Below are 27,041 nucleotides of genomic sequence, written 5' to 3'. Positions count from 1 at the left end.
AAAATAAACGGGGATTTGTGAATTTGGAAAGAAATAGCAGCAGAGATGGAGGAGAGCAGAGCAGTGCAAACCAAGAAGAAGCAATTGGAGAAAACACTTCTGAACAAGGTGGAACAAGTCATCAGCTCTATCAACGCCGCTAAACACGTCGATGACGTCATCCTCAGCCTCCACTCCCTCGCCTCCCTCTTGTTTCCCCTCGATTCTCGTGCCTTTTCAGGTACTACTTAACCCCCCACTCTTCATTCACTTGTCAATATTACCATTTTTAAAAAATTATAATTGTATGATTTTGATTCTGTAGGTTCAATTGATCAGCGTTACAGGGATCAGGTGTGTGTGTCTCTATTCTAAACTTGTGTGTTTTTATGTATATTGTGTGTTTTGTTTGTTTACAAGCACCGAATTTTGTGTTAATATGTTTGGTTAGGTGCTTTCTACGAAAGCTCCTTCGGTCGAGGAGAGGGAGAATTGGTGGGAGGTTTTCTATGGAGGAGCTTCATTTCCTACACTTTCTCGACTTCTTTTGTATGGTATAATTTCCTACTGATTTTCCTATGACTTCTTTTGTATTTTAAAGGAATATCATTTGTTTGAGGATTAGAGATGCATTTTGTATAATTTTTTGTTTGATAACTAGAGATGCTTTGTCGAATTTTAATAGATGAAGATGTTACTCCTATGAGTACCCATGAGTTAATTAAGATCATATTGTAACTTTAAAAAGTCTATAAAAATTCCAAATCTTTCACTAAAACTCGGTGGTTTTTGGAATGGATCTCGAGTTTTGCAGAGAAGTATAATTATTCTGTGATAATGTCGAATTTTTTACTTTATTATTAGTTCCTGGGAACGACAATGCAATGTATCATAGCTAACCGGAAGTGTTGTTTTGTGTAGATGTTGCTTTAAATTGGCTACCATGTTTCCCTATTTCTTCAAGGAAACATGTGTATGATGTGTTCTTTGTTAGTGGTCGCACTAGTGAGGTTGTGCAGACTTTAGTTGTCGCTCTACAGCAAAATGGAAATGGTAAACTTGACAACAGTCCAATATGCTCCAACGCTGAGAGGTAGGGCTAAATGTGTCAGCTTTCCCTTACGCGAATTTTAGTATATACTCCCTCCGTCCCTTTTTACATGTCCACTTTGAAAAAAAAATTTGTCCCAAATTACTTGTCCACTTCTCTTTTCAAAGCAACTTTTTGTATGTTTTTTCAAAAAATAACAACTTCCAATGTTTGACTAGCATATATATATACACAACTCTATCTAATTCATTACATTTATTAGGGATATGTATGAAAACAAGATATCCAACTAACATTTTCTTAAGATGCGTTATTTTTTCAAAAGGGACAAGTAAAAAGGGACGGAGGGAGTACTATTACTACGTATATTTGACACCATATTTTGCTAATATACAAATGATTTCCCTGTGTTGCAGTAAATTTGAAATGATGAATAGAGTTGTTTTTAAAGTTTGCAATTATGTTTGTCTGCAAGGACTGCATTCACTTTACTGCTTATGATTTGTACTAATATCATCAAATATTTGATCCCTTGGAATAATCCTAAAAGTTTTGATCACTTTCTAGTTCAGTTTGCAGAATCATTTAATATTACCCTCTCACATTAGAATCCCATGAAACAAAAAAAAACAATTGACTGAAATTTGTCCATAGGTTAATTTAGAGGGCAAGAAGAGCATTTTATAATTAAAGTAGATAAGCTAATAGTCCATGGAATATAATTCAATGAAATTACATGACCGCAGGCTTTTCAATTAAACAGTAACAAGTGTATGTTGTTTGCTCTTGAACAAGAAAAAGTTGTGTTTTTTCTATTTGTTTGTAGATGGTGTGCAAGATAATAGAAGCAAAGTCTTATCTTTTATTTCTTTTTAACATGATACACTCTTTCATACACTGTATTTATTCACATTCCAGATTAGTTGCACTTTGTTTACTAGAGAGTAATGGGGTACTCCAGATTGCTCGAGAATTTTCTGGTTCTTGTTCATCTGAAGGCCTACGAGATGTGCAGCGGAAGGCAGACATCTCAAGGATTGCCCAGCTTGTTACATCTATTCCTGATAAAGCACGAGTGGAAGCCCCAAAGTCACTCTCATCACAGGATCCTTTTTAACGATTATTTATTAATTTTTTTCCACTGTACCTGCTTCCTTTAAACCCTTTTGTATTTTGTGTTACTGCATAAGTCCACTGTTTACTAGTATTACTTGCATGTATCTGTAATTTGTGAAACATAAAACCAGAGCCAGACATTAGGCGCTATCTTATGACACATACTATTGCCAACTATGGTTAGCATAAAATTTATCATTGTATAAAGTTAAAAAATGGGAGGAAAGGAAACTGCATGTTTGTTGGACATGGGTAGAATGATTCTACACTGTTGTCTCGGACGCTTATTGATTAGTTGTCTGCTGTTTCAGACTTTATGGTTTATTGTCCACTTTACTATCTTTCAGCTTATTCTTCAAGCAGATTACCATTCAACTCCTTAATGTAGCAGAGGAACTTAAAACGAACTTTTGCAATGGGAAAGTTGTGTTACATAAAACTGATGTGGATGGAGCCATAATATTTGTTGGAGAAATATTTTCTCGCATTTGTCGACGAGGGTCTGCAGGTAAAATACCTACTGTAGGCACCTATGTTGATGGCGAGAAATAATTTTCTGTAATATGCTGGATAATTATCGCTTGTGTTGGTGTACCTTGAATTCATCTTTGCATCAATATGTTTCTTTTAAAATATATATATACTTATTATGAGCATTTACAGATGTGCTGTTAAGCAAACTGGTGCCTGGGGTTCTAAAATATGTTCGGGGTTTCTTATTATTCAAGGCAGATTTATCGAGTAATGAGATTGAGCCAGTACCTGTTTCTGGTTTCTGGTCAAAAATAATTGGTGCCATCAAAGATCCATACACTGTAAAAAGAATTTCCGAACAGATTTTGCGTCATCTAGCAACTCAAGATATTAGTGATGTTGAAGCATACTGGATTCTCTGGTTATTGTTTCATCAAAGTTATGAAAATCAAGCATCCATCAGGTATGTTTAAGACTAATGCTCAACATTTAGTTTCCTTTTCCTGTAATACATCTATCTGTTCTTAGGACACTCCCAATTATTGTTTGGTATGTGCTTTTGACTCTTAAAATGACCTTTGTGAAAAATAATCTAAAGGGAACTTCCATACGAGGGAAACCCTGAAAAGAAAAAAGTAAAATTGCCGTTTTAATGGGATAGTGTGAGTTATATTAAAAAGGTTATCGGACGTAAAGGATACTACTTTAGATTTCTGTAAATGTGTTTACATCTGTTCTATATACACATGGTCATGGCCAATATAAAAAGGACCAATTTACAGTTTTTGATGAGCTACCTGGTTATATCCATTTTCTATTCGATAAATGGGAACACCTTTAGCATACTTGTGAGATCTCCATCGGTTCAGCAGAAATACTGATTTTGCTCATCCTTTTTAGATCCATGTTTGTTGAGGATTTTTTGTTCTGGAAGGTATTTCCTGTACGTTGCTTGAGATGGATCCTACAATTTGCGATTCTTAAATGCCCGCCTGATGCTGCTTCACTGGCTAAAGGTTGCAATCGTGGTCTTGTGGAGACCATGCAGCATCTTGTCACAGTATGGTCCAAAAGAGAGTTTGTGCAGTCAGCCTCAGTAGAGCAACAAGCTTGTATCCTGTCTATTCTTGTTCATTTTGAAATTTATAATTGATCTAGTACTGCTTTATGGCATATTAACAAGAATCTTGGAAGGGAAAACCAAGGGAAGTTCGAGCTGGAAGGAGTATACTTTAGAACATTTATCTTTTATTTAAAACTGAATAGATAAGGAAAAGAGAAATATTATTTATAATTTATTCTATGCAGCAGATTTTATTTGTTATTTGAAGAAACATCCTTCCTGATTCTTTTTTTTTTTTCAACGCAATCTGAGTCGCCTTTTCTTTTGTAGTGTTTGTTACTTCTCGTTCTACTTACAGAATATATGAAGAATTAACCTTTGTTCAATAATTGGCCTTAATACAAGACTAGATATAACTGCTGCAGTTGGCCTTTCTCTAGAGCAGATGTCAAAAGAAGATCTGGACACTACCAAGGATGCGTTGCAGTTCATTCTTCAAGGAGTTAGCTGTAAGACCTCATTTACTTTTACTCCTAGATTTTAAATTGTAATTGATTTCTGCTTCTCATTTTATCCTGTCCCATTATATGAATATTGGCAGGTAGGTTAGAGAGCCCATCCCATCTAATTCGCAAAATGGCTAGCTGCGTTGCCTTAATTTTTTCTAAAGTGATTGACCCTAAGAATCCTTTGTATCTTGATGATTTGAGTCCTGAGGAGAAGATTGATTGGGAATTTGGTACGGTAACTTCTGAGAATGGTTCTCTTGCTTCAACAAATGTCATAGGAAAAGATACTGATGAGGTTAAAGGATATGGTGCTTTGGAGAAGGATGTTAAGACATCTAGGGATGGAGTAAGTTCTGAGGATACAAAGAGAAAAAAGTCTGAATTTGTTCTGGTTGATCCAGATGAAGTTATTGATCCTGCTGTGCTAAATAATGAATTGATATCCGATGAAGAAGGCTATGATGATGATGCTGTTGAGGACTCTGAAACCTCAAGTAACTCTTCTCTGCAGCCATACGATTTATCAGACGACGACACAGATTTGAAAAAAAACTTTTCGCAGTTAGTTGATGTCATTGGAGCTCTTAGGAAATCAGATGATGCTGACGGAGTAAGTTGCTTATGCTCATCGATAACCATTTACTTCTATTGTGATTTTTTATTAGTATACTACAGGCTCGTGCTCAACTGAGAACAGTTGTGGAGTGAGAACACTTGAGAACTTTTGTGCTGCACTTTATGTATATATACAAATTTTTAGAAGTGCAGAACAGTTGTTTTCGCTGTTCTATATATATAATAAGTTGCACTTAAGACTTTTTATCATCTATTGCATTGACATCTGAATGCGATTATGAGTAAACTCTTTAATAGATGAAAAAGGATCTTATCTACCATCTGCAGTAACTCTGGAAAGGTTAAGAGTTATTTCACTAGATTGCTGCATTTAAATTTTCTTAATCATGGATAATCCATAGATCAACAATTATCCTCCAGGAAGTGTTTCAAAATTTTCAGCTATTTATATTTTCTTGCTGAAAACACTTATGCAAACATTGTTCCATTTGCAAATATCACAAAGATGTGTTTCTTGTAAATGTTACTTCTGGATACGGCAGCCTACTAGATTATTTCGGCTACCTAGACTGTTCATAATATTGAAAAGCAATTTGTACAGCTCACAACATAAGATGCAATAACAGTAATTTTTTTTAGAGAGGTCAGTTCTCTATATCATATGCATTACCTACTTAGACCCAGTTTGTTCCAGCTCTGAGGCCATGCATGCCTCATCAATATCCCCTCCCCTGCCAAGACGTGAAAGAGTGTCAACTCAGTTTAATAATCAATGCAACAAATTGTTTTTACCTATACTTATGGGTTAATACTGCAGAAGATGACAACTTTGTGGGAGAGTTTTGTGATTTGCGCTAGAATATGCCTCCCGGAAGAAAAGACTAGCTTCTTCAGGTTAACAGGGCATGAAATGTTACTGAAAATCTATAATATCTTTGCAGGTTGAAAGGGCTTTAAATGTTGCTGAAAAGCTTATTCGGGCATCCCCAGATGAACTTAAATATGTAGCTGGCGATCTGTCTAGAACTCTTGTACAAGCTCGTTGCTTTGATTCAAGTACAGACGGTGAAGAAGACTCTGCAGAAGAGAAGAGGCAAAAAGCGCTGGTTGCATTGATTGCCATGTCACCTTTAGAGTGTCTTGATACTCTAAATAAACTCCTATATTCACCCAACTTAGATGTTAGCCAAAGGATCATGATTCTTGATGTTATGACAGATGCTGCTCAGGAACTTTCTCATGCAAGAACTACAAAACCAAAAGCTCTATCTAGAGCACAGATATCAACCATTTCAGAGACTCAACCTTGGTTCATGCCAAGTAGTGTGGGGCCTCCTGGAGCTGGTTCCTGGAGAGAGATATCTAGACCTGAAACTCCATTAAATTGGTCGCACTCTTATGAAAGAGAACTGCCTTCTGTTCCAGGTAAGCTCGAGAAAGGAAAGTCACGCCGATGGAGTAGCAGATTGGAGAAAACAGATCAGTTGGAATGGTCTGAGAATCGTTTCCCTCAATACGCAGCAGCATTCATGCTTCCATCGATGCAGGGTTTTGATAAGAAAAGGCATGGAGTTGATTTGCTTGGAAGGGATTTTATTGTCTTGGGAAAACTAGTTTATATGCTTGGTGTTTGTATGAAATCTGCAGCCATGCATCCGGAAGCATCTGCCTTGGCACTTCCCCTTATGGACATGTTAAGTTCCAGGTAGCAAAATCAATATCCATACATGTAGTTCTTGTAACTAATATTAGTATGTGATTTAGCCTATTGGGCGGTAACTATTCCAAGTAGGGTACAAAATATATATTGGCCGACTGCGGTACACTTTTACCGGCTTTCGTTCTTGACTGTTATTCAATCATATGGGCAAAATGGTAAATTACTGTGCAGTGTGCATGCTAGCATGTTTAGTTTCTTTTCTGTTCTAAAGGCTTTTTCTTTTTATGCAATGCAGGGCGTTATGCCATCATGCAGAATCATATGTCAGAAGATCAGTCCTGTTTGCAGCTTCATGCATACTAGTGGCTCTTCATCCCTCATATGTAGCATCTGCCTTGGTTGAAGGGAATTCTGATGTCTCAAAAGGGCTTGAGTGGATTCGGACTTGGGCCCTTCATGTAGCTGAATCAGACACAGACAGAGATTGCTACACTGTAAGAAATGCTCAGTGCAAATTCTTTACTTATTCGACTTCATTTCTAAATCCTTCATTCATTTCATATTAATGGAACCTTGGTTGTCTTCAGTGGCGGATCTACAGCATGGCCAACATATATATTTATATATATAATTTTACATATATTCTTTTTAAGTTATAACCTCCCAAGTTGCTGCAACTTGATGAAGGCCATACCAACAATCCAGCTCGTCCGTCTTGTATTTGTATTATGTAGCATTGTTTAAAACATACAAGTGAGAAAACAAACCAGATGGCAAAGGACAATGCCACAATTCTCCTCTGGTGTGATGTGCTGAAGAAAGAAATAAGGTTATAGTATAGTTGGGCCCCCTCTGCCTTAATTTTCTAGGTCCGCCACTGGTTGTCTTGATATTTCATCACCCCCTCTAGCAGTAAATTATGAGCTAAACCATAAGCAATCATAATGAAGCTCAAATGTCAAATACATCAGTGCAGACAAATTAACCGAGGGGCTCAAGTTGACTACTTGAATATATAATGTTTTGCATTTAATCTTTCAATAACCTCAATATATTATGGTTTCTTCCCTCAGAGTCCTTAATCTTAAATTAATTTTAGCAACTACCTACCCATAGTTTTATTATGCTCACCAGTTATCATCCGTCACATGTATTAATTTCGTAATTCATCAGTACAATTTTTCCAACAGCGTCTATGTTGCTGCAAGGGCAATGTTAAATCTTTTTATGAATATGATATTATCTGCTCATCATACTGACATATATAAAACTCATGATTTCAGATGGCTATGGCATGTCTCCAGCTCCATGCTGAGATGGCTCTCCAGGCTTCACGGGCAATGGAGTCGGCAGACAGTACATCCAACGGAAACATCATTGGTCTCCCTTCAAACATGTCAAAAGAGACGATTAAAATTCCCCTCTCAAATGTAAAACTATTTTAAGTTGAGGATTAAATTTTAGATATGGAAAACTAGTGCCTAGTGTATATAGATATTTTAAGGTCTTTAGGCATAAATGTACTGTCTAACTAAATGAAATTAGAAGTATTTTGGGTATTTTAAATCCACAGAATCCGGCTCTTTAAAACATTTTTTTCTTCTTTTAGGACTAGGAATCACACTTACATGGTGTCTTTGATTTCACTCCTTCCGGCAAGTATATTTGTTAATTCGGTTTGGCTAGTGTGTGCCCATGGGCACATGCTAAGCGCGGAAATTTTTATATTTGGGAGATTTTGATTGGTGTGGTTGGTGTATTTGCAGGGGGGTCCACCATTATCATGAGATAGGAGCCAATGAAAATAATCCAAGCACATAATTTTCCGCGCTTAGCATGTGCCCATGGGCACACTATAGAAAAACCGTTGTTAATTTACTTCAGACATATTTGGGATTTTAATATAATAGCAAAAATAGAACCCTCAAATTTTGAATCCCTGGGAACAAGTGGAATGAGCAGACTGTTTTTCTTCAAAAAAAGCGTATTACAGGACACCTTGGCTTGCCTAGGATTTTTCCCTAGGAACCTGCCGACTAGCTCCATAGCCAACACAGGTAGGTAAATCAAACTAACCGAGCGACAAGACCCGGTGGGTGGGAACTTCCCTGCGATACGCACGGATTGGAACCCTATACCTTTTCTTCAAATCATACCACTGTCTCTTCAACTCGGGTGAATGCCCAGAAGGTGGTGAAGTTCAAACCCGTGACCCTTTGGATCAACGCAAGGCCTCGTTTCCACCGGGACAGCTCTCACACTTGAGCAGACTGTTTTTGTATGACTAGTACTTTGTGCAGCTGCTTGTAGGAATCATCTATGTGAATTATTTGAGTTGGATGATTAGATCATCAATCCAGACAGGTTTCTGGTTTATGAAGATGTAATATGGTTTCTGCCAATCATGTAAAGAGATGCCATATCCACTTTCGTTTCAGTACAACTTCTACGAAGAATGTAGTATTAGACACATTTTGATCAGATTTCTTTAACAGTCCATCAAATTTAGGAGTGCAAAATGCAGTCTTAGTAAAAAAATCACCTTTGTTGGCAATAATCCTTGGACAATTAGTAGGGTAGTTACTACTAGTACTGGGCTCCTTCATTTGTCCGAGCATCGCTATGATCAATGAACCTTACTTCCTGAAGCTTGATTACTGTTTCTGAACTTTGATTGCTAGAATTGCTCAGAAATATACAAAATCCATCGACCACTAGCTCTAGTTGGCAAGTATAAACTGAGAGACTAGGAATGTACTGGTAAATTTGATTTCAGAGAAAGAAATTACAGCTTCTCTTTTCTTAAATTCAATAAATCTCCTCTTTCCAGTCATTTACTTGTGTTGTCGTGTTTTTACTTTGGCAGCATTTCCATATGCATTTTGCTCACATGATAAATATGTTTATTGTGATAAATGATTAATATCCTCTTCTAGACCCTGTCATCATATCTAACTTGAAGTTAGTCAAGAATGGAGGAAAAATTTAAAGGTTCATTGATAGCCTGGTGGCAAGTTCATGCCAGGCTCCCTATGAGATCACGACTGCCATGGGCTTGCGCTCCCCCTCAATGTGTACTTAAAAATTCTAATGCATTGAATAGCACTCTATGATTCCCTAAAAAAGAAAAACACTAATGTATTTGTGACGCCTACTTGTTTTTGGTGAAAATTCAGTGCCACTTCTAATGAAAGTGGAGATGCAACAAATATAACCCATGAAGTCTGAGCTCAAAATTTCATTTGGAGCATAACATCAAGAAAAATTTATTATATCAATGCTTATGTATCATCATTATGTGGTGGCCGCAAGACTAGTATACAGAACCAGTACTCTATATTGTTTTTCAACCAAAAAAGAGCCGGTACCCTACAGGGGACAGGGTTATGTAGTACACTTATTCTATTAACCATGGTGCCTGAGCTGGTGTCCATTCACAAACTTCACCTTCTTTGAACCAGAGAGCTGCAGAAAGAAACAAGAAGAATTACTATACTATGTACTAATATCTATGGCATCTAGAGGATTTTATATGTTAGTTGACGCTTGTATAGTTTATCCAGTTGCATCACAGATAAAGACAAATATCTATTGCCAAACTAAAATTAAAGTTCCCTACTAAACCGGAATATGTATCCCATAGCTCATCGTTAAACAGTGAATGCTGGGTCAGGTGATCGTTTCTAATCTTCCAAATCTGCAGCCTATTGACAACTAACATAAATATTCCTTTTCTCCCATAGATGGTCTCTTCTTAAGCACTAACAATAAAAGTCTCCAAATTAATAACAAGAGATAGGCTGCATATCTCCTTTTTTTTTTTTTTTTGCTGGCACAGTTTATTAAATTTTAATACTTTTCAATAATAGAAGTCTTCAAATAATTATTTTGAACGAGAAATAACCTGCGCAGCTTATCAATTTTGACCAGATTATAATGATTATTTGTCAAATTTGATAATTTCCAATAACTAGGCATTTAATGATTAAATTATAAACTATTCCGTTGAACAAGTAACTAGGCATACTGTAAACAGAAGCACAACAAAGAGGCCTTCCTACATGAAAGAGCTATGACAATCTAAAACCAATAATATGTATGTTCACAATCTCTTTAGGTAATAGACAAAGGAATTACCTATTTCACGCTGACCATTTTCGGGGCTATCACTCCCATGAACCACGTTCCTGTGAAAACGAATGACCAGTAAATCATATTTAGCATATACATTTTATAAAAACAAACGTTAGATTCAGAATGACCGCAATATATATACAATGCATGAACATAGGACGCTTAATAAGCCAACGGCAGCCTACCTTCCAGTCTGGACCGCGAGGTCACCTCTGATTGTGCCTGGTTCAGCTTGAAGAGGATTAGTTGATCCAATTAGTTTTCGAGCCGATGCTACCACACCAATACCTTCCCAAGCCTTTCCCCATCAAAATATGAAACATATATATTTAACAGGGATAAGAAAACAAAAATATCCATATCTCACTATTGGGGGTAAACTCAAAGAGAGACTGCAGTGAATAAGATATATTACCATGCACACAACAGGTCCTGAAGTAATGTAATCAATCAATTTCGGGAAGAAGGGCTTGGACTTGAGATCCTTATAGTGCTCCTATCCATTAGAGAACAACGAAAATGCCACAATTAATCTAGCTTAAGCATTTCACAAATGAAAGACGTGAATGCTTCTGAACAGTGACTAGTGTATGTTTGATGCACAAGAACTCTATAAAAGATGAAGATCAAATGCTATTGTACTTCTATTAATTCCATATTCAATCAGTAACTTTCTGTTTGACTAGAGATATTAATAATACACGAAACAATATTTCACAACAAACAATTGGATGTCTGAAAAGGGGAGAAAGGAAAATCGAGGAAAAGGACAAACCTCAGCCAAATCTTGAGGGCATTGAAAGAGCTTCAACCCACTTAACTTGAACCCCTTCTTCTCAAACCTAGTAATTATCTCACCAACCTATACCAAAAAAAACAACACAGAAGCACCGAATTAAATTAAGAATCAAACTTAACACACCTGACTACTGAAACCCAGTTTCTTAAAGTCACCATCTTAACTAAGTCCAAATCTCTACTAATAACGGGCTTCGGTTAGTACATTTGTTTCTATCTAACCAATAAAAACTAGATAGTACACAAACTAAACATATCCGGTGTATTCTGCTCCTTTTTGAGAGGTTATTTCTGTAAAGACCCTAACTTGACAATACAATAACAAGTATATGTAACAGTAAAACAAAAGAAGTTGAAGAGCAAATTGGGAGTAAATCTTACAAGACCCCGTTGAACCCCATCAGGCTTAATCATTATGTAGGTCTCCTCCACTTGTTCCTGAGCAAATTATCAATAAATAAAAAAAAAATGAGCGATGAACTCAAATTAAGATGGGTAATTGCACATATAGCATATAGATATAATAATGAAATTAAGAAGGGGGAGAGTGGGAGAGAGAGACACAGAGAGAGAGAGAGTACCATGGAAGCAACCAAGTGGGGCAGAAAGATAAGGGGTTTGTTTCTAGTGATGGCATTAGAGGGAGATGAGGAGAAGAGATGAGATGGAGGTTGAAATGCGGCTAAGTGACGGCTAGTCCGCAGATTAAGCTTGTCGGAGGTGGCGTAGGATAACAAGCAGCAGCTGCTTCTACTTGTTCTTGTTGTTGTTTGAGTCGAATGAATTGCAGATAATGAAGTTACAGCTGGGCTCCCTCCTAAAATTGCAGCCATTTTTCTATCTTCTTTATCTCTCTATCTCTATCTTCTCTACACAACACAACAATGTTGGTCTGTGAATTGCAAGGAAAATACAATTTATGGAATCTGTACTGCTGTATTATAATTATATTTTGAATATTCTCGGATTTTATAAATGTAAAAAAAATCTTTAAGATCTTAGTTGAATACACTCTCTTTTTTTTTAGACCCAATTTTATTTTCTTTATTATAATTAAAATTTTGAAGTTTAATCTTGTAAATTCTCGAGGTGCGACTTGAAATTTAAAATATTTTTGTTGCAGTTTTTAGATTGAGTAATTCAATAATTTGGGGTAGCAGAAAGCATAAGAAAAAGAGAAGTGAGTTGGGCAGCTACCAAGAAGCCAAAAATGATGGTTTTGCAACCAAGCGAATCCAAATGAGAATCATGCTTGGCATTGACTTGCCCAAGTAATGTCAAGCTCAATTGTTTGTCCTCATTTTGATATAAAATCAATTCTAGTGGTCTCAGAGCTCAAAGTGCAGCATTTCAGTGTCAAAAGAAAACAACTTCCCTCACTTCACCCTTAGTTGCCCCCTTGCGACTTCATAATGCCCGCGTCATTGGAATATCGATGCAAAATGTGCCTGTGAATGTCCAGGCTGTAGCATCACATATTAACGGGTGAGCCAAATACTTTGATTCAGCATCAAGGTCGAAAGAAATCAAGAACTATGAATCTTCAGAATGATGCGATTTTTTTGCCTCAGATCCCAGACATTTAAACGTGTATTATTTATTTGAACTTCATATTGCTGCATTATGTTTTTACTTGGGCAGAACTTACAAATCAACAATAAAACATGATACCAGAACAATGTCCGCATATAATGATGATGGAGGGAGCTAGGAAAGCTTAAACAATTTTAGAATGACAAGATGAAACTAACTAAGCTTTCTAATGATCTGTATGATGATCCACCTTCCATTGAACAAATGTTTGCTTTCTCCTTTAAAGAAGATATTCTCATTTTCATCTCTATGCCTTCTTCATCAACCATTACTCTCCTTATTGCCCTTGTAATCTCCTCTCTTTCGATTCCATTCTCCAACACTAATCCCACTTTCCAAACAGCCTCTATATACCTTGCATTTGTTTGCTGATCTCCAAAGGAAGGGGAACAAATCATTGGAACTCCTTCACAAATACTCTCCAACGTTGAATTCCATCCGCAATGACTCCAAAAACATGCTGTGGCAGGATGAGCCAACACCTCTTGCTGTGGAGCCCATTTAACAATATGAGCCCTTTCACTTACTGCCTCAAGGAGCTCATCAGGAAAGGGCTCTAACCACTCTGAGCCACAAATGGCTCCAGGTCTAACCACCCACAAGAATTTTTGCTTACTATTGGCCAAGCCCCAAGCCATTTCAAAGAATTCAGTCTTATCAATAGCTGCAAGGCTCCCAAAACTGACATACAAGACAGACAGTGGTGCTTGCATGTCCAACCAAGAAAGTGCAGTCTGGTCTTGTGCGATTAGGCTACTTGCTGAGGCTGTAAAGTATTTGTGGAATGGACCGATTGTGAAATTGGGGATGGGAAATTCTTGTTGAATAGTAGGAAGCATAGATTGTTCAAGTTCTTCAAAGGAGTTCCAAATGAGTCCTGAAGCTGCCTTGGTTCCTGTCATTAGTCCGGAGAGCATCACATCCAAAGCCTCTCCCTCGATCTTAAAGGTCAATGAAACATCTTTTACTTTGAGTGGTGGAGCCTCTAGAACTGGTGCTTCTGATTCAGAATCTGTAATCAAAATTGACAAACCAAAGTAGATCAGCCATGCACTTAAGTACCTTAATAGTTGTTAAGTGCCATTATATTTGTTGATAGAATTCAAAATTAAATGAAAAAATCTTTTTTTATTACAGGTCTTTCATCCTTCTGTTTTTAATATGCTATACATAAATTTAAGACCCATAAAAATCATTAATCATATCTATTTTTCCCAACTACAACAACTTAACATGTCCAACTAACTGGGGCATAATAACTCAAATCATATTTGATCACTGCTCATCTCATGCATCTCCCCACATCTTTGATTTTATAGCAGTAGTTATCTTGAGATGACATACAACTGCATTGTGAGCCACCACAAAACTGATTATTGTTTTGCAGACTGCAGCCACCTAATTTTTACATCTGCGGATTTATAGTACTCATCCTGAGATGACATATCATGCATTGTAAGCCGCCCACAATAAGTTATTTTCTGCAGACAATCAACTTATACTTATCCTGTCATCTTAGTAGCTACTTTGCTATTTTTTCTAGCATGCATTTGATTTATGAAAGAGAGATAGTTATACTCACATAAAATGTTATTTACAAGCAAAAAAAAAAAAACATGCTTGAAATCAGATTTTTTCTTATGTTTGTGTGGTTAGGGAAACCAAGTACCCAAAAATAATTGTCCAAGTAAAAGTTAAGATAATAATGAAAGTGAGAAAAATATATACTATATATGAAAAAAAAATGGGATAATTCTTAGTCTGCAGAGAAAATTTAAACGTATATTTTGCTAAGTAGTAATGCGCACCTTCCATGGAGAGGTATCCTTTTTGAAGCAGAAGTGGGAAGGCATGGAAAACATGAAATGAACTTAGACTACTCGTCCTCAAAACAATTCTGGGGAGCTTAAGTAAATCCGCGACAGCTTGAGTGAAGTACAGAGTAGCATCTGAAATCAAGCAGCGTATAGGATCCTCTGCAGAAGAATTTGATAACAGCCTTTTAACGCAGTCAAGAAACGGATCAAACCAGACCTTGTTCATGAGGTTGAGTAGTAATATGATATCCTTGACATCTCCTAGCAAGCTAGTGCAACCAGCAAGACTTTCCTCGGAGAATGACTCGAAAGTGAAGTGAGGGTAGCTGGATTTGTTTGGAGAGTTGAAGGAAGTGTGTATGATCGTAATGTTGAAGCCCTTGGAGTGGAGGATGTTTGCGAGTTGAAGCATGGGGTTTATGTGGCCCTGGAAGGGCAGTGGAAATAGTAATAATCGCCCTTTAATCATCTTCCTATCCTCACAATTTCTTTTTCTCTCAGTTGTTTCTATATCTTAACTTCTGTTGATAACGAAGATAAAGGTTGTCAGTAATTTATAAGAGCACGTTTGGTGGACAACCTTTAGGAAAAATATTTTATAAGTCGCGCGCTTGCATAATGTTACTAGTTCTGACTATTTTTTAACAATTTGGGTTTATATGCCGTACAAATGAGTATCTATTCTAATACTTCTCGAGATGAGCTAATGTCGAACTGGGTGTACTTGAGCTATCCAATCGCGCTCTATTAGTTCTTACTTAAAACTTATGTCCAACTTATAATTGATAAGTAAGAATTGAGTACACATTCAAGAAAAGAAGATAAAATCTGCATAGAACTAATGAGCAACTCATTCAAAGGTAAAAAGAATAGGCTCTGATTTCGCATACAACTACCTCAATTCAAAAACGTCGAGAAACAAGGCATAGAGTTTAACATCAATATCGTACGTTATATGCATTTAAATGCACAAGTTTATGAAACACACCTCGGGGATTCGTGGGCAAAATTTGTCCACAGGGGTTATGGAAAGTTGGTTAGATCTGTTATTAATCACACGTAACAGGCACCAATAGCAGCTATGGAGGAGCCCAACTCAGTGTCTTCACTGATTGAACATCACATGGCCAGTTGAGGAGCTAGTTGAATGCCTTGTTCAACTTGCTCACTGAAGCTTTCAAATGTTTGTAATGGATTTCATGTCAATTTTTAAGGTCCAGTCCACCTCAAAATCACAGCAATGATCGAGAACTACTTCCCGTTCAAGCCACGAATTACTCCAGATCGAACAATTCGTCATTTTTAGAAGTTGTATGAGGACATTTAGTCGGCAGAAGTTGCATGTACTTCTTTTGAAGCTAAGATTAGAGGCAAATGAATTCACTTTCTAGGGATATCAGAAGTTTCTCTTCATATGATACAAAACTGTATCTAAAGAAACTTATAAAATATGAGAGCTGAATTCAGTACCAGTTGAGTTTGTATAAATTTTGTACTTCTCATTGCCCAAAATCTAATTATTTCTCTTCAACCAGAATTGGGTTCCTTGGAGTCGTTGGAGTCCATAAGTGGACCGTTGGATATAGAAAACAATGGACTGCCGAGATTAAAACATGCAGGATATTTAATAATTAAAAACTGAAAATGTGGGATATACTCGATGATAAATGTCTATAATATTATATAATTATATAAAAATTTATATAAATATATTATTTTATGAGTACATATGTAAATGCACAAACTATAATACACACTTTATGAGGTTAAAAAATACTCCCTCTGGTCCTTATTTTAAGTCACTAAGACTTTTTGCACACAATTCTAAATGATTTGACGACACACTTAAAATTATTTTTTTTAAAATTTTCCTTTTCTGAATTAAAATATGTGATATATATTTTAATTCAGAAAAAAAATATTTTAAAAAAATTAATTTTAAGTAGGTGGTCAAAGCACCTAGAATTGTGTGCAAAAAGTTTTGATGCCTTATAATAAGGACCAGAGGGAAGCACCTAGAATTTGATGCCTTTCAAATTTTTGTACACATGTTTTGAAAAAATATATCTCTGCGGGATATCGTTAACAATGAATTTTTTTAAAAACACTAAAAAAATGTGAATAATAAAATATAATATACTTATGTAGCACATTATATACTCTTTTAATTGTTGATTAAAATACTACAGCAGTATAAAATACTACTACAGTATATTGTTTATTATTCTTTAGTAGGAATGAAAAATTAATAATATTGTTACGGTACCTTATATATTATACATGATTTAATTAGAGTATTATACGGATACTGCTACAGAACTTTTATATTTTATAAGAATGTTTGTACAAAATATTAGTATAATAAAAAATATAATTAAAATATTTAGTTAAGAAAAATATTGTTGCAGTACGTATATATTATACACGATTTTATTAGACTATTGTATTGATGCTGCTACAGAACTTTTATATTTTATAAGAGTGTTCGTACAAAATATTATTATAATGAAGGATACAATTAAAATTGTTTGTTAAGAAGAATATTGTTGCAGTACGTGGATATTATACATGATTTTATCATACTATTGTATTGATATTGCTGCAGAACTTTTATATTTTATAAGAATGTTCGTACAAAATATTAATATAATAATAAATACAATTGAAATTGTTAATTATGAAAGATAATTAAAGATTTTATTTATATTTATAAAATGAAATACAACTTGTATATTTACTATCATCATTATTATTGATATGCAACTCATAATTACTATATTTAAATGCTTGTTACATCAAGACCGTCCATTCTATCCTAATCTAATGAATATAAATAAGGTCTAAGTTCTAACTTTAATATAGGTTATAATTTGAACCTACCAATAATATTTAAATATCATGTATATATAATTTTTGATTCGGATATTTTCAAATATGAATATGCCTATATTCGTATCTGTAATTGTTGGATTCTGAAGTTTGCTTGAAACAAAAACCCTATATTCACGTAAATAACATCACTTACAATATTTGTCTTAAATATCATGTATTCGACATAAAATTTTGTACCCAATTCAATACATATAACACTGCTCATTCTTCTGCCCCTCTATATATAGTTCGTGTTGATACATCAATCTTGCCAAGCAGAAAACAAAGCTTTCAGCTTTCACCTTACGATATGGCTTGTGTTGAGAAATTGCACATAGTAATGTTCCCTTGGTTAGCCTTTGGTCACATATTTCCTTACTTGAAGCTAGCCAAGCTCATGGCTGCAAAGGGTCACAAGATCTCTTTTGTTTCGGCCACTCCCAAAAATATCGATAGCCTCCCAAAAATCCCTCAGAATCTAGCTCCTTTCATAAATCTTGTCAAGATTCCACTGCCATTAGTACCCAACTTACCCGAAAATGCAGAGTCCACAACTGAGGTTCCATTCCACAAGGTCAAGTACCTGAAACTCATGTACGATCTTCTTCAAGAACCTATTACTCGTTTCTTGGAATCCAGCACAGCGGATTGGATACTCGCTGATTATGTTTCTTACTGGCTGAGGCCTATTGCTTCGAGACTCCGCATTCGATGGTGTCCCTACAATATTTTCACTGCTTCCTTCATGGGATTTTTAGGCCCCCCTTCTAACTTGATCAAGGGCGATGGTTACCGCGTGAAGCCAGAAGATTTCACGGTTAAACCTGAGTGGGTTCACTTCGACACAAATGTCGCAATGTCTCTGTATCAGAGTCTAGCCCTGGCTGCTGGTTATGAAACTGATGAGGAGACGGGAAATGTGAGCGAGGCTTATCGTGTTGGGAGGAGTCTCGAATATTTTGATATGGTGGCAATAAGAAGCAGCGTCGAATTTGAAGGGGATTGGTTAAAATTACTACAGGACATGTACGAGAAACCGGTGATTCCAGTGGGCTTGTTGCCTGATGTTGAAGAGAGCAAAGAGGATGACAATGAAGATTGGAGTGAGATCAAAGATTGGCTCGACAAACAAGCAAAGGGAAGCGTACTATTTGTAGCTTTTGGGTCCGAGGCCAAATTGACTCAAGCTCAGACCACAGAGTTAGCGCTTGGTTTGGAGCTGACCGGGTTACCATTCTTTTGGGCTATGAAAAAACAAAGAGGCTTGTCTGATACAGAGCCAGTTGAGTTGCCAGAAGGGTTTCAAGACCGAACACGAGGGCGTGGGATGATTTACACCACTTGGGTGCCTCAGACTAAGATATTAGATCACGAATCGGTTAGTGCCTTGCTGAATTCATCAGGTTACAGCTCAGTAGTAGAGGCAATGCAGTTTGGAAAGGCGCTTATTTTGTTGCCATGTGTGTATGATCAAGGAATTATTGCTAAGCAGCTGGAGGAGAAGAAGCTGGGGTTTCAAATTCCGCGAGATGAGTCAGACGGTGGGTTTACTAGGGAATCAGTGGCGGAGTCAGTTAACTTGGTAATGCTCGATGAAGAAGGGAAGATCTATCGAGACAATGTGAAGGACATGCAAGCTATCCTGTGTGACATGGATAAGCAAAACGGTTACGTCGATAACCTGCTGAATTATCTGCAGAACCACAAGTTTTCGAAAAATTAAGTCACTCTGTGTAATGTTTTCCTGGTGGCTCAACCCAGGGATCACTGTATTTCATTGCTTGTCTTTTAATTCGGTTCACTTGTTTTTTCTTTCGTATGTACGACCTTGGTCCCGGTGTGAGTTGTATGAGACCGAGGGTTCGGCACACATTTTAATATCATTGATAGCTAAAAAACCTGTAAACTAAACTACGGCTATGCATTCGTTTTTTCTACTGCCTACGGCAAGACTGCAACTCTGTAAGCCACCCCTGAAACTTATATCTATGGAGCTTCACCACCCTTGCGGGATCATCCGTAGGGTTACGAGGATGATCTCTGTCTAGTTATCAAGAACATGAACAAGAGATACAGTGGATGATATTAGCAGAGCCATGAACCTTATAAACAAGTCTGAATGATGGCACAACATCTCCTACGGGGCACAACATCTCTTACGGGCTGCAACTCTCTACGGCGAGACCGTAGCCCCTTCTCTACGGCAGCCACGTCACCTCTCCATCACCTGCCTGCTCCATCACCTGCTTCCTGTTAGCCATTCCAGATTTTCTGGAAAACCCGCCACATGTAATCCTAGCCTTTCCTCGTCACCTACTCTACCTCTACAAAGGAGACACTTGTCCTCCATTCCCGAAACTTCAGATGGTGACTCATCTCCATCATATTATAAAAGGAGAGAGCAAGAGCAAGATGAGGGGAGGAAGGGACAATAGCCAAAAACTTTGAGGTGATGGCCGTGATACGTTACAGCATATTGAGCAAGTTTTCATCGTCCATCAGTTTTCATATTTTTGCAACCTCAGTTTGGTAGATGCACACACAATTATGAAGAGGGGCCAAATTGTCGGTTCAGTCACAAGAGTTCTATATTTGGTGAATGCATGCAATCACGGATAAAGTGTGTTGATAAATAGAGGCAATGTCTTACGTAATTAGTAAAAAACACGAGGCAGAGTTCGTTTGAGAAAAACCAACAGTCAAATCATCCCAAATTTGTTGTGCAGTAGAGTAGACAAATATGCAACACTTCTAAAGAAAAAATATATATATATATATGCAACACTTCGACGAATGTCAGTGGATATGAAAGTGGTTAATGCTTTATTTCATCACTGCACTGCATTAAAATTTTCAGTTAGCCTACCGAGTGAAAAAAGCTTTCAGTCAACTAATTGTACTATTTACAACTTGCAAAAAAGTCATTCTGTTAGCCTCCGTTAAATACTTAACGTGTTAATGTTCTGTTTCATCACTATTTTCGATCAAAATTTTCAGTTGTCCTACCGAGTAAAGACAACTTTACAAGCAATCTCTCCACTCCACTTCCTCACCCCCCCCCCCCCCCCCAACCCAAAACTGTGTTGTTGATTCATATGATCTTGATCTGGAAGCATGTAAACATTTAGACGTTACGTTGGAAACATGGAAAACAATTGTATACACCATAAAATGGGCAAACCAATCTATTTAACAGGAGCATTGTTAATAAGATAGGCACAGGATCAGTAACAATATGAGCAAGACACTATATACATGATCTGGATCATTAAAATTGTGCATACAGTTTGTAATTTAAAATTATTCGAATCCTTAAAGATGTTGTATGTGATTTTAAGTAAAGTATTAAGATCCGCATCTAAAACCATTCAACACAGTGAGCACATACATATTTTATACCAATCATGAAGCACAAGTTAAACAGAAGAAAGCAAAGCTCAAGACGTACATATGTAATATTATTTTACAGATCATAAGCTTTCTTCAATTGTGAATATTATTTTACAGATCATAAGCTTCCTTTACTTTCATGAGCCATTTCTCTGTATCTTGAGAGACATGGAGCTTAGATGATGCCTTCTGGTTACCATTTACAACACTACATGCTATACTATCACTCTTCTTATCTTTGCTAACCAGACACAAAATCAGACAGGCCATTTGCTTGTCCGTACAAATTTGAAATTTATTGGTTTTAAGGTAGAAGAAACACTTGCTCTATACCTGCACGCTCAAAAGATTTTCTACTGGGCATGCATAAAGGATAAATCCATTCCCCAGCTCTTCTAAAACCTACTGAACTGTATAAGCAAAAACAGTCGCCAGAACCTATTCAACCTCCGACCCCTTTTCTCAATCATCCAGACTCAAATTAACCTTAAGAACCCTAATTTATACATGCAAATCTGAAAATTTTATGCAATTTAATGTTTTCCGTTAAAGTCAAAGATATGGCTAACGGCGCTGAAATATTTCTTAAGATTAATTATGTGATTGTAAGTTTTTAGACGCTTTATTATTTAAATGAAAACTTTTTTGACTTGGTAGGCCAACTGAAAGTTTTGGTCCAGTACAATGGCAAATGGAGTATCAACCCGATATGAAATTAAGCAACCAGGAAACAACCATATTGACAACGTCCAACGTACCATGAAATTTATTGTGTGTTGGTAGAATTCAAAATTAAATGAAAAAATCTTTTCGTATTATAGTTCCTTCATCCCTCTGTTTTTTATATGCTATATATACACAAATTTAAGACCCAAAAATCATTATCATTTCTATTTTTTCCAACTACAAACAACTTAACATGTCCAACTATATACGGCATAATAACTCTATCATATTTGATCACTTGCTCATCTCATGCATGATGCATCTCCCCTCATCTTAGATTTTATAGTAGTTATCTTGTGATGACATACAAGTATACAACTGCATTGTGTGCCAGCACAAAACTGATTATTGTTTTGCATACTGCAGCCACCTAATTTTTACATCTGTGAATTTATAGTACGCCGTCCACAACAAATTATTTTCTGCAGACGATCAACTTATACTTATCCTATCATTTTAGTAGCTATACTTTGCTATTTTTTCTAACATGCATTTTGATTTATGAAAGAGAGATAGTTATACTCACTAGTGCTTTTCCACTTTTAATTTAGACAATATTCAAATTAAATGTTTATTTACAAGCAAAAATAAAAATAAAAGCACGCTCGAAATCAGATTTTTTTTCTTATGTTTGTTTGGTCAGGGAAACCAAGTACCCAAAAATAATTGTCCAAATAAAAGTTAAGATAATAATGAAAGTGAGAAAAATATTTACTATTAAAAAAAAATTGGAATAATTCTTGGTCTCCAGAGAAAATTCGAACGTATATTCTGCTAAGTAGTAATGCACACCTTCCATGGAGAGGTATCTTTTCTGAAGCAGAAGTGTGAAGGCATGAAAAACATGAAATGAGCATAGCTCGTCCTCAAAACAATTCTGGGGAGCTTGTATAAACTTTGTACTTCTCATTACCCAAAATGTAAAAACAAATTCTTTCTCTTCAACCAACCTAAGATGATGAGTTACATGAAGGAAAGGGGTACTTAACATAATTCCATGAGGCCGTTTGGGCAAACTTAAAAAAATGATTTATTCCTTAAAGTAAAGAAGTAGATTAAAAGTGAGAAATAAATAACTTAATAAAGTGTTGGGAAAAGAATCAAAACTCTGACAGAGAAGTTAGCATTCTCGGCTTCTTAAAAGTGTTTTTACTCTTTTACGCAAAGGGGTCAAAATAAAAGTAGAATCCAGAAGCAGCTTCTACTTCTTAGAAACAAACCGACCCTATAATTTAAAAGATCGCGTCTGTGATGCAATTTCTGGGACCAGAAATGTGAATGTCACGGTTGACATCACGTAGGGTGATACCTTTGACCAGACATGTGCCTGCCCTCTCTATATAGTTCATATTAATACATTAATCTTGCCAAGCAGAAAACAAAGCTTTCAGCTTTCAGCTTACAATATGGCTTCTGTTGAGAAATTGCACATAGTAATGTTCCCTTGGTTAGCCTTTGGTCACATATCTCCCTACTGGAAGCTAGCCAAGCTCATGGCTGCAAAGGGTCACAAGATCTCTTTTGTTTCCACTCCCAAAATTATCGATAGCCTCCCAAAAATCCCTCAGAATCTGGCTCCTTTGATAAATCTTGTCAAGATTCCACTGCCATTAGTACCCAACTTACCCGAAAATGCAGAGTCCACAACTGAGGTTCCATTCCACAAGGTCAAGTACCTGAAACTCGCGTACGATCTTCTTCAAGAACCTATGACTCGTTTCTTGGAATCCAGCACAGTGGATTGGATACTCGCTGATTATGTTTCTTACTGGCTGAGGCCTATTGCTTCGAGACTCCGCATTCGATGGTGTCACTACAGTGTTTACTCTGCTTCCTTCATGGGATTTTTAGGCCCTCCATCTCACATGATCAAGGGCGATGATTACCGCGTGAGGCCAGAAGATTTCATGGTTAAACCTAAGTGGGTTCACTTCGACACAAATGTTGCAATGTCTCTGTATCAGACTCTAGCCCTGGCTCCTGGTTTTGAAGCTGATGAGGAGACGGGAAATGTGAGCGAGTCTTATCGTGCTGGGAGGAGTCTCGAATATTGTGATATGGTGGCAATAAGAAGCAGCGTCGAATTTGAAGGGGATTGGTTAAAATTACTACAGGACCTGTACAAGAAACCCGTGATTCCAGTGGGCTTGTTGCCTGATGTTGAAGAGAGCAAAGAGGATGACAATGAAGATTGGAGTGAGATAAAAGATTGGCTCGACAAACAAGCAAAGGGAAGCGTACTATTTGTAGCTTTTGGGTCCGAGGCCAAATTGACTCAAGCTCAGACCACAGAGTTAGCGCTTGGTCTTGAGCTGACCGGGTTACCATTCTTTTGGGCTATGAAAAAACAAAGGGGCTCGTCTGATACAGAGGCAGTAGAGTTGCCAGAAGGGTTTCAAGACCGAACACGAGGGCGTGGGATGATTTACACCACTTGGGTGCCTCAGATTAAGATATTAAATCATGAGTCGGTCGGTGCCTTGTTGAATTCATCAGGGTACAGCTCAGTAGTAGAGGCAATGCAGTTTGGAAAGGCGCTTATTTTGTTGCCATGTGTGTATGATCAAGGAATTATTGCTAAGCAGCTGGAGGAGAAGAAGCTGGGGTTTCAAATTCCGCGAGATGAGTCAGACGGTGGGTTTACTAGGGAATCAGTGGCGGAGTCAGTTAACTTGATAATGCTCGATGAAGAAGGGAAGATCTACCGAGGCAAAGTGAAAGACATGCAAGCTATCCTGTGTGACATGGATAAGCAAAACGGTTACGTCGATAACCTCTTGAATTATCTACAGAACCATAAAATTATGAAAAACTAAGTCACTCTGTGTAATGTTTTCCTGGTGGCTCAACCCAGGGACCACTGTATTTCATTGCTTGTCTTTTAATTCGGTTCACTTGTTTTTTCTTCGTATGTACTACCTCGGTCCTGGTGAGTTGTATGAGACCGAGGGTTATGTAGAACTATCATAAGCTCAAATGGTTGAAGATCTAAACTATAGAAACACCAAAAAAGGATCTAACTATAGAACAGCTATCTTTTTATTAGAAAGCAAGTGTGTTTGGTGGATACAATATCTTAACTTCTCCACAGGAGGAAAGATAGCATGCATAAAGCTACTTGTTTACAAAAGGCAATCATAAGGACAAGATGAAATTAACTAAGCCTTCTAATGATTTGTATGAAGATCCACCTTCCATTATACAAAGGTTTACCTTCTCCTTCAGACAATACATTCTCATCTTCATCTCTTTCCCTTCTTGATCAACCGTTACTCTCCTGATTGCCCTCTCTATTTCCTCCCTCTCAATATCGTTCTCCAATACCAGTCCCACTTTCCAAACAGCCTCTACACACCTTGTATTGGTCAGCTGGTCTCCGAAACAAGGGAACAAATCATTGGGACTCCTTCACAAACGCTCTCCAACGTCGAATTCCATCCACAGTGACTCCAAAAACATGCTGTTGCAGGATGAGCCAACACTTCTTGTTGAGGAGCCCATTTAACAATATGACCCCTTTGTCTCATCACCTCTTGGAGCCCTGTTGGCAAAGGCTCTAGCCACTCCGAGCCACGAATGAGTCCTGGTCTAACCACCCACAAGAATTTTTGTTTACTATTGGCCAAGCCCCAAGCCATTTCAAAGAATTCAGTCTTATCAATAGCTGCAAGGCTCCCAAAACTGACATACAAGACAGACAGTGGTGCTTGCATGTCCAACGAAGAAAGTGCAGTCTGGTCTTGTGCGATAAGGCTACTTGCTGAGGCTGTAAAATATTTGTGGAATGGACCTATTGTGAAATTGGGGATGGGAAATTCTTGTTGAATAGTATGAAGTATAGATTGTTCAAGTTCTTCAAAGGAGTTCCAAATGAGTCCTGAAGCTGCCTTGGTTCCTGCCATCATTCCGGAGAGCATCACATCCAGATCTTCTCCCTCAATCTTAAAGGTCAGTGAAACATCTTTTACTTTCAGTGATGGAATCTCTGGTACTGGTGTTTCTGATTCAGAACCTGTAATGCAAAATTGACTATTTTCATCGTTGAGTACTTATCTTGCTCAGAGAAGAGCTAATCACAATACTGTAATGTTTTAGAGGGAATATACTGCATAAACTGGGATTGCATTGGAACATGCATTTTGAATAATAAAAGGCATTCTACTAGAAACCTAGTGTTGTATATAATTAGTATAAATGTTGAAATATGTATTAATATATTTTTTTTAAAAGTTTTCAAGAATTAGTACGGTACCCCAATCTCTAGAAGCGATCCTCAACTTATCACCTTCACCATCTATAAGAGCAGATCGAGTTTGAGTTGAAGATGGTTCTGATTAAACTACGACACATTAGCTTCTTTTTTAATAATCACATTTATTGTTTTTTGTTCTTAAAAATAATGCTTTTATCAAGTGTCTCAACTTTGAGTAGACCCAACCTCAGGAAAAAAACTTTCATATAATTGAAATAAAAATCAAGCACACGAAAAATCAAAGCAATTGATAAAAGTGGACGACGGAAGAGGTTCACCTTGAGCTAGAGATACTAGAAGAATGAATTATAATAAAACAATAGATTCTTATTTTAAAAGGCATGAAAAACATGAAATGAACACAGACTACTCGTTCTCAGAACAATTCTGGGGAGCTTAAGTGAATCCACGACTGCTTGAGTGAAGTACAAGGTAGCATCTGAAATTAAGCAGCGTATGGGATCCTCTGCACAAGAATCTGATAACAGCCTTTAAACGCAGTCGCGAAATGGATCAAACAAGACCTTGTTTACGAGGTTAATTAGTAATATGACACTCTTGAGATCTCCTTCAAGACCGCCTTCGGAGATGCATTCGAAGGTGAAGTGAGGGTAATTGGATTTGTTTGGAGAGTTGAAGGAAGTGTGTATGATCGTAATGCTGAAGCCCTTGGAGTGGAGAATGTTTGCGAGCTGAAGCATGGGGTTTATGTGGCCCTGTAAGGGCAATGGAAAGAGTAACAAACGCCCTTTGCCCATCTTTCTATGCTGCAATTTCTTCTTCTCTGAATACTGAGAGCTAATTTATATACAACTGATTTGCTAACATGGTCCATATTGAAATGCACAAGTTAAAAATACACATCTGATTTTTGAGCGAAAACATTAGACGGGGATACAAAAGTTGGTAGATCTAGAGGACCGCAAACTCAGTGAAGTAGCACATGGACTCGGGGATACAAAAGTTGGTAGATCTTGATTAACTTATCCTTTCTTGTGTCCATTTCTGAGGTTCAGTCCACTTCAGTTCCAC

At 37.0% G+C, this 27,041-nt stretch overlaps 5 protein-coding genes and 1 pseudogene across 6 annotated transcripts; 3 read left to right on the top strand and 3 right to left on the bottom strand.

Moving 5' to 3' along the window:
- The first annotated feature begins 7 nt into the window (after nt 1–7).
- On the top strand, nt 8–7,994 carry LOC108227646 (uncharacterized). 2 transcript variants are annotated; one of them, XM_064079462.1, is made up of 13 exons: nt 8–220; nt 305–333; nt 431–533; nt 901–1,072; nt 1,949–2,119; nt 2,458–2,654; nt 2,810–3,083; nt 3,521–3,732; nt 4,094–4,192; nt 4,285–4,802; nt 5,710–6,473; nt 6,724–6,922; nt 7,712–7,994. In XM_064079462.1, the coding sequence occupies exons 1-13, from the start codon at nt 46–48 to the stop codon at nt 7,871–7,873; spliced, it is 3,075 nt and encodes a 1,024-aa protein (XP_063935532.1). In that variant the 5' UTR covers nt 8–45; the 3' UTR covers nt 7,874–7,994. The 2 variants fall into 2 exon arrangements, with proteins under 2 accessions (XP_063935532.1, XP_017258407.1); XM_017402918.2 differs by having other exon boundaries at nt 1,949–2,134; nt 2,494–2,654.
- Nucleotides 7,995–9,678: 1,684 nt separating this feature from the next.
- On the bottom strand, nt 9,679–12,274 carry LOC108225192 (nucleoside diphosphate kinase 2, chloroplastic). The gene is made up of 7 exons (XM_017400016.2): nt 11,942–12,274; nt 11,742–11,798; nt 11,338–11,424; nt 10,978–11,058; nt 10,748–10,860; nt 10,566–10,615; nt 9,679–9,893 (listed from the first exon to the last, which is right to left on the bottom strand). The coding sequence occupies exons 1-7, from the start codon at nt 12,191–12,193 to the stop codon at nt 9,826–9,828; spliced, it is 708 nt and encodes a 235-aa protein (XP_017255505.1). The 5' UTR covers nt 12,194–12,274; the 3' UTR covers nt 9,679–9,825.
- A 754-nt stretch (nt 12,275–13,028) lies between these two features.
- On the bottom strand, nt 13,029–15,347 carry LOC108227865 (UDP-glycosyltransferase 76B1). Its single transcript, XM_017403230.2, has 2 exons — nt 14,762–15,347; nt 13,029–13,965 (listed from the first exon to the last, which is right to left on the bottom strand). Exons 1-2 carry the CDS (start codon nt 15,237–15,239, stop codon nt 13,088–13,090), a joined length of 1,356 nt encoding a protein of 451 aa, XP_017258719.2. The 5' UTR covers nt 15,240–15,347; the 3' UTR covers nt 13,029–13,087.
- Nucleotides 15,348–17,907: 2,560 nt separating this feature from the next.
- On the top strand, nt 17,908–19,526 carry LOC108227864 (UDP-glycosyltransferase 91A1). Its single transcript, XM_017403229.2, has one exon. The coding sequence runs from the start codon at nt 17,952–17,954 to the stop codon at nt 19,362–19,364; it is 1,413 nt and encodes a 470-aa protein (XP_017258718.2). The 5' UTR covers nt 17,908–17,951; the 3' UTR covers nt 19,365–19,526.
- Nucleotides 19,527–23,080: 3,554 nt separating this feature from the next.
- On the top strand, nt 23,081–24,718 carry LOC108226137 (UDP-glycosyltransferase 91A1). The gene has a single exon (XM_017401082.2). It carries the CDS (start codon nt 23,164–23,166, stop codon nt 24,571–24,573), a length of 1,410 nt encoding a protein of 469 aa, XP_017256571.2. The 5' UTR covers nt 23,081–23,163; the 3' UTR covers nt 24,574–24,718.
- Nucleotides 24,719–24,770: 52 nt separating this feature from the next.
- On the bottom strand, nt 24,771–27,031 carry LOC108226136 (UDP-glycosyltransferase 76B1-like; annotated as a pseudogene).
- Between the last annotated feature and the right edge of the window lie 10 nt (nt 27,032–27,041).

The sequence above is a fragment of the Daucus carota genome, chromosome 6 (assembly GCF_001625215.2).
Source record: "Daucus carota subsp. sativus chromosome 6, DH1 v3.0, whole genome shotgun sequence".
NCBI lineage: Eukaryota > Viridiplantae > Streptophyta > Magnoliopsida > Apiales > Apiaceae > Daucus > Daucus carota.
This window is presented reverse-complemented; position numbering and strand designations above follow the sequence as displayed.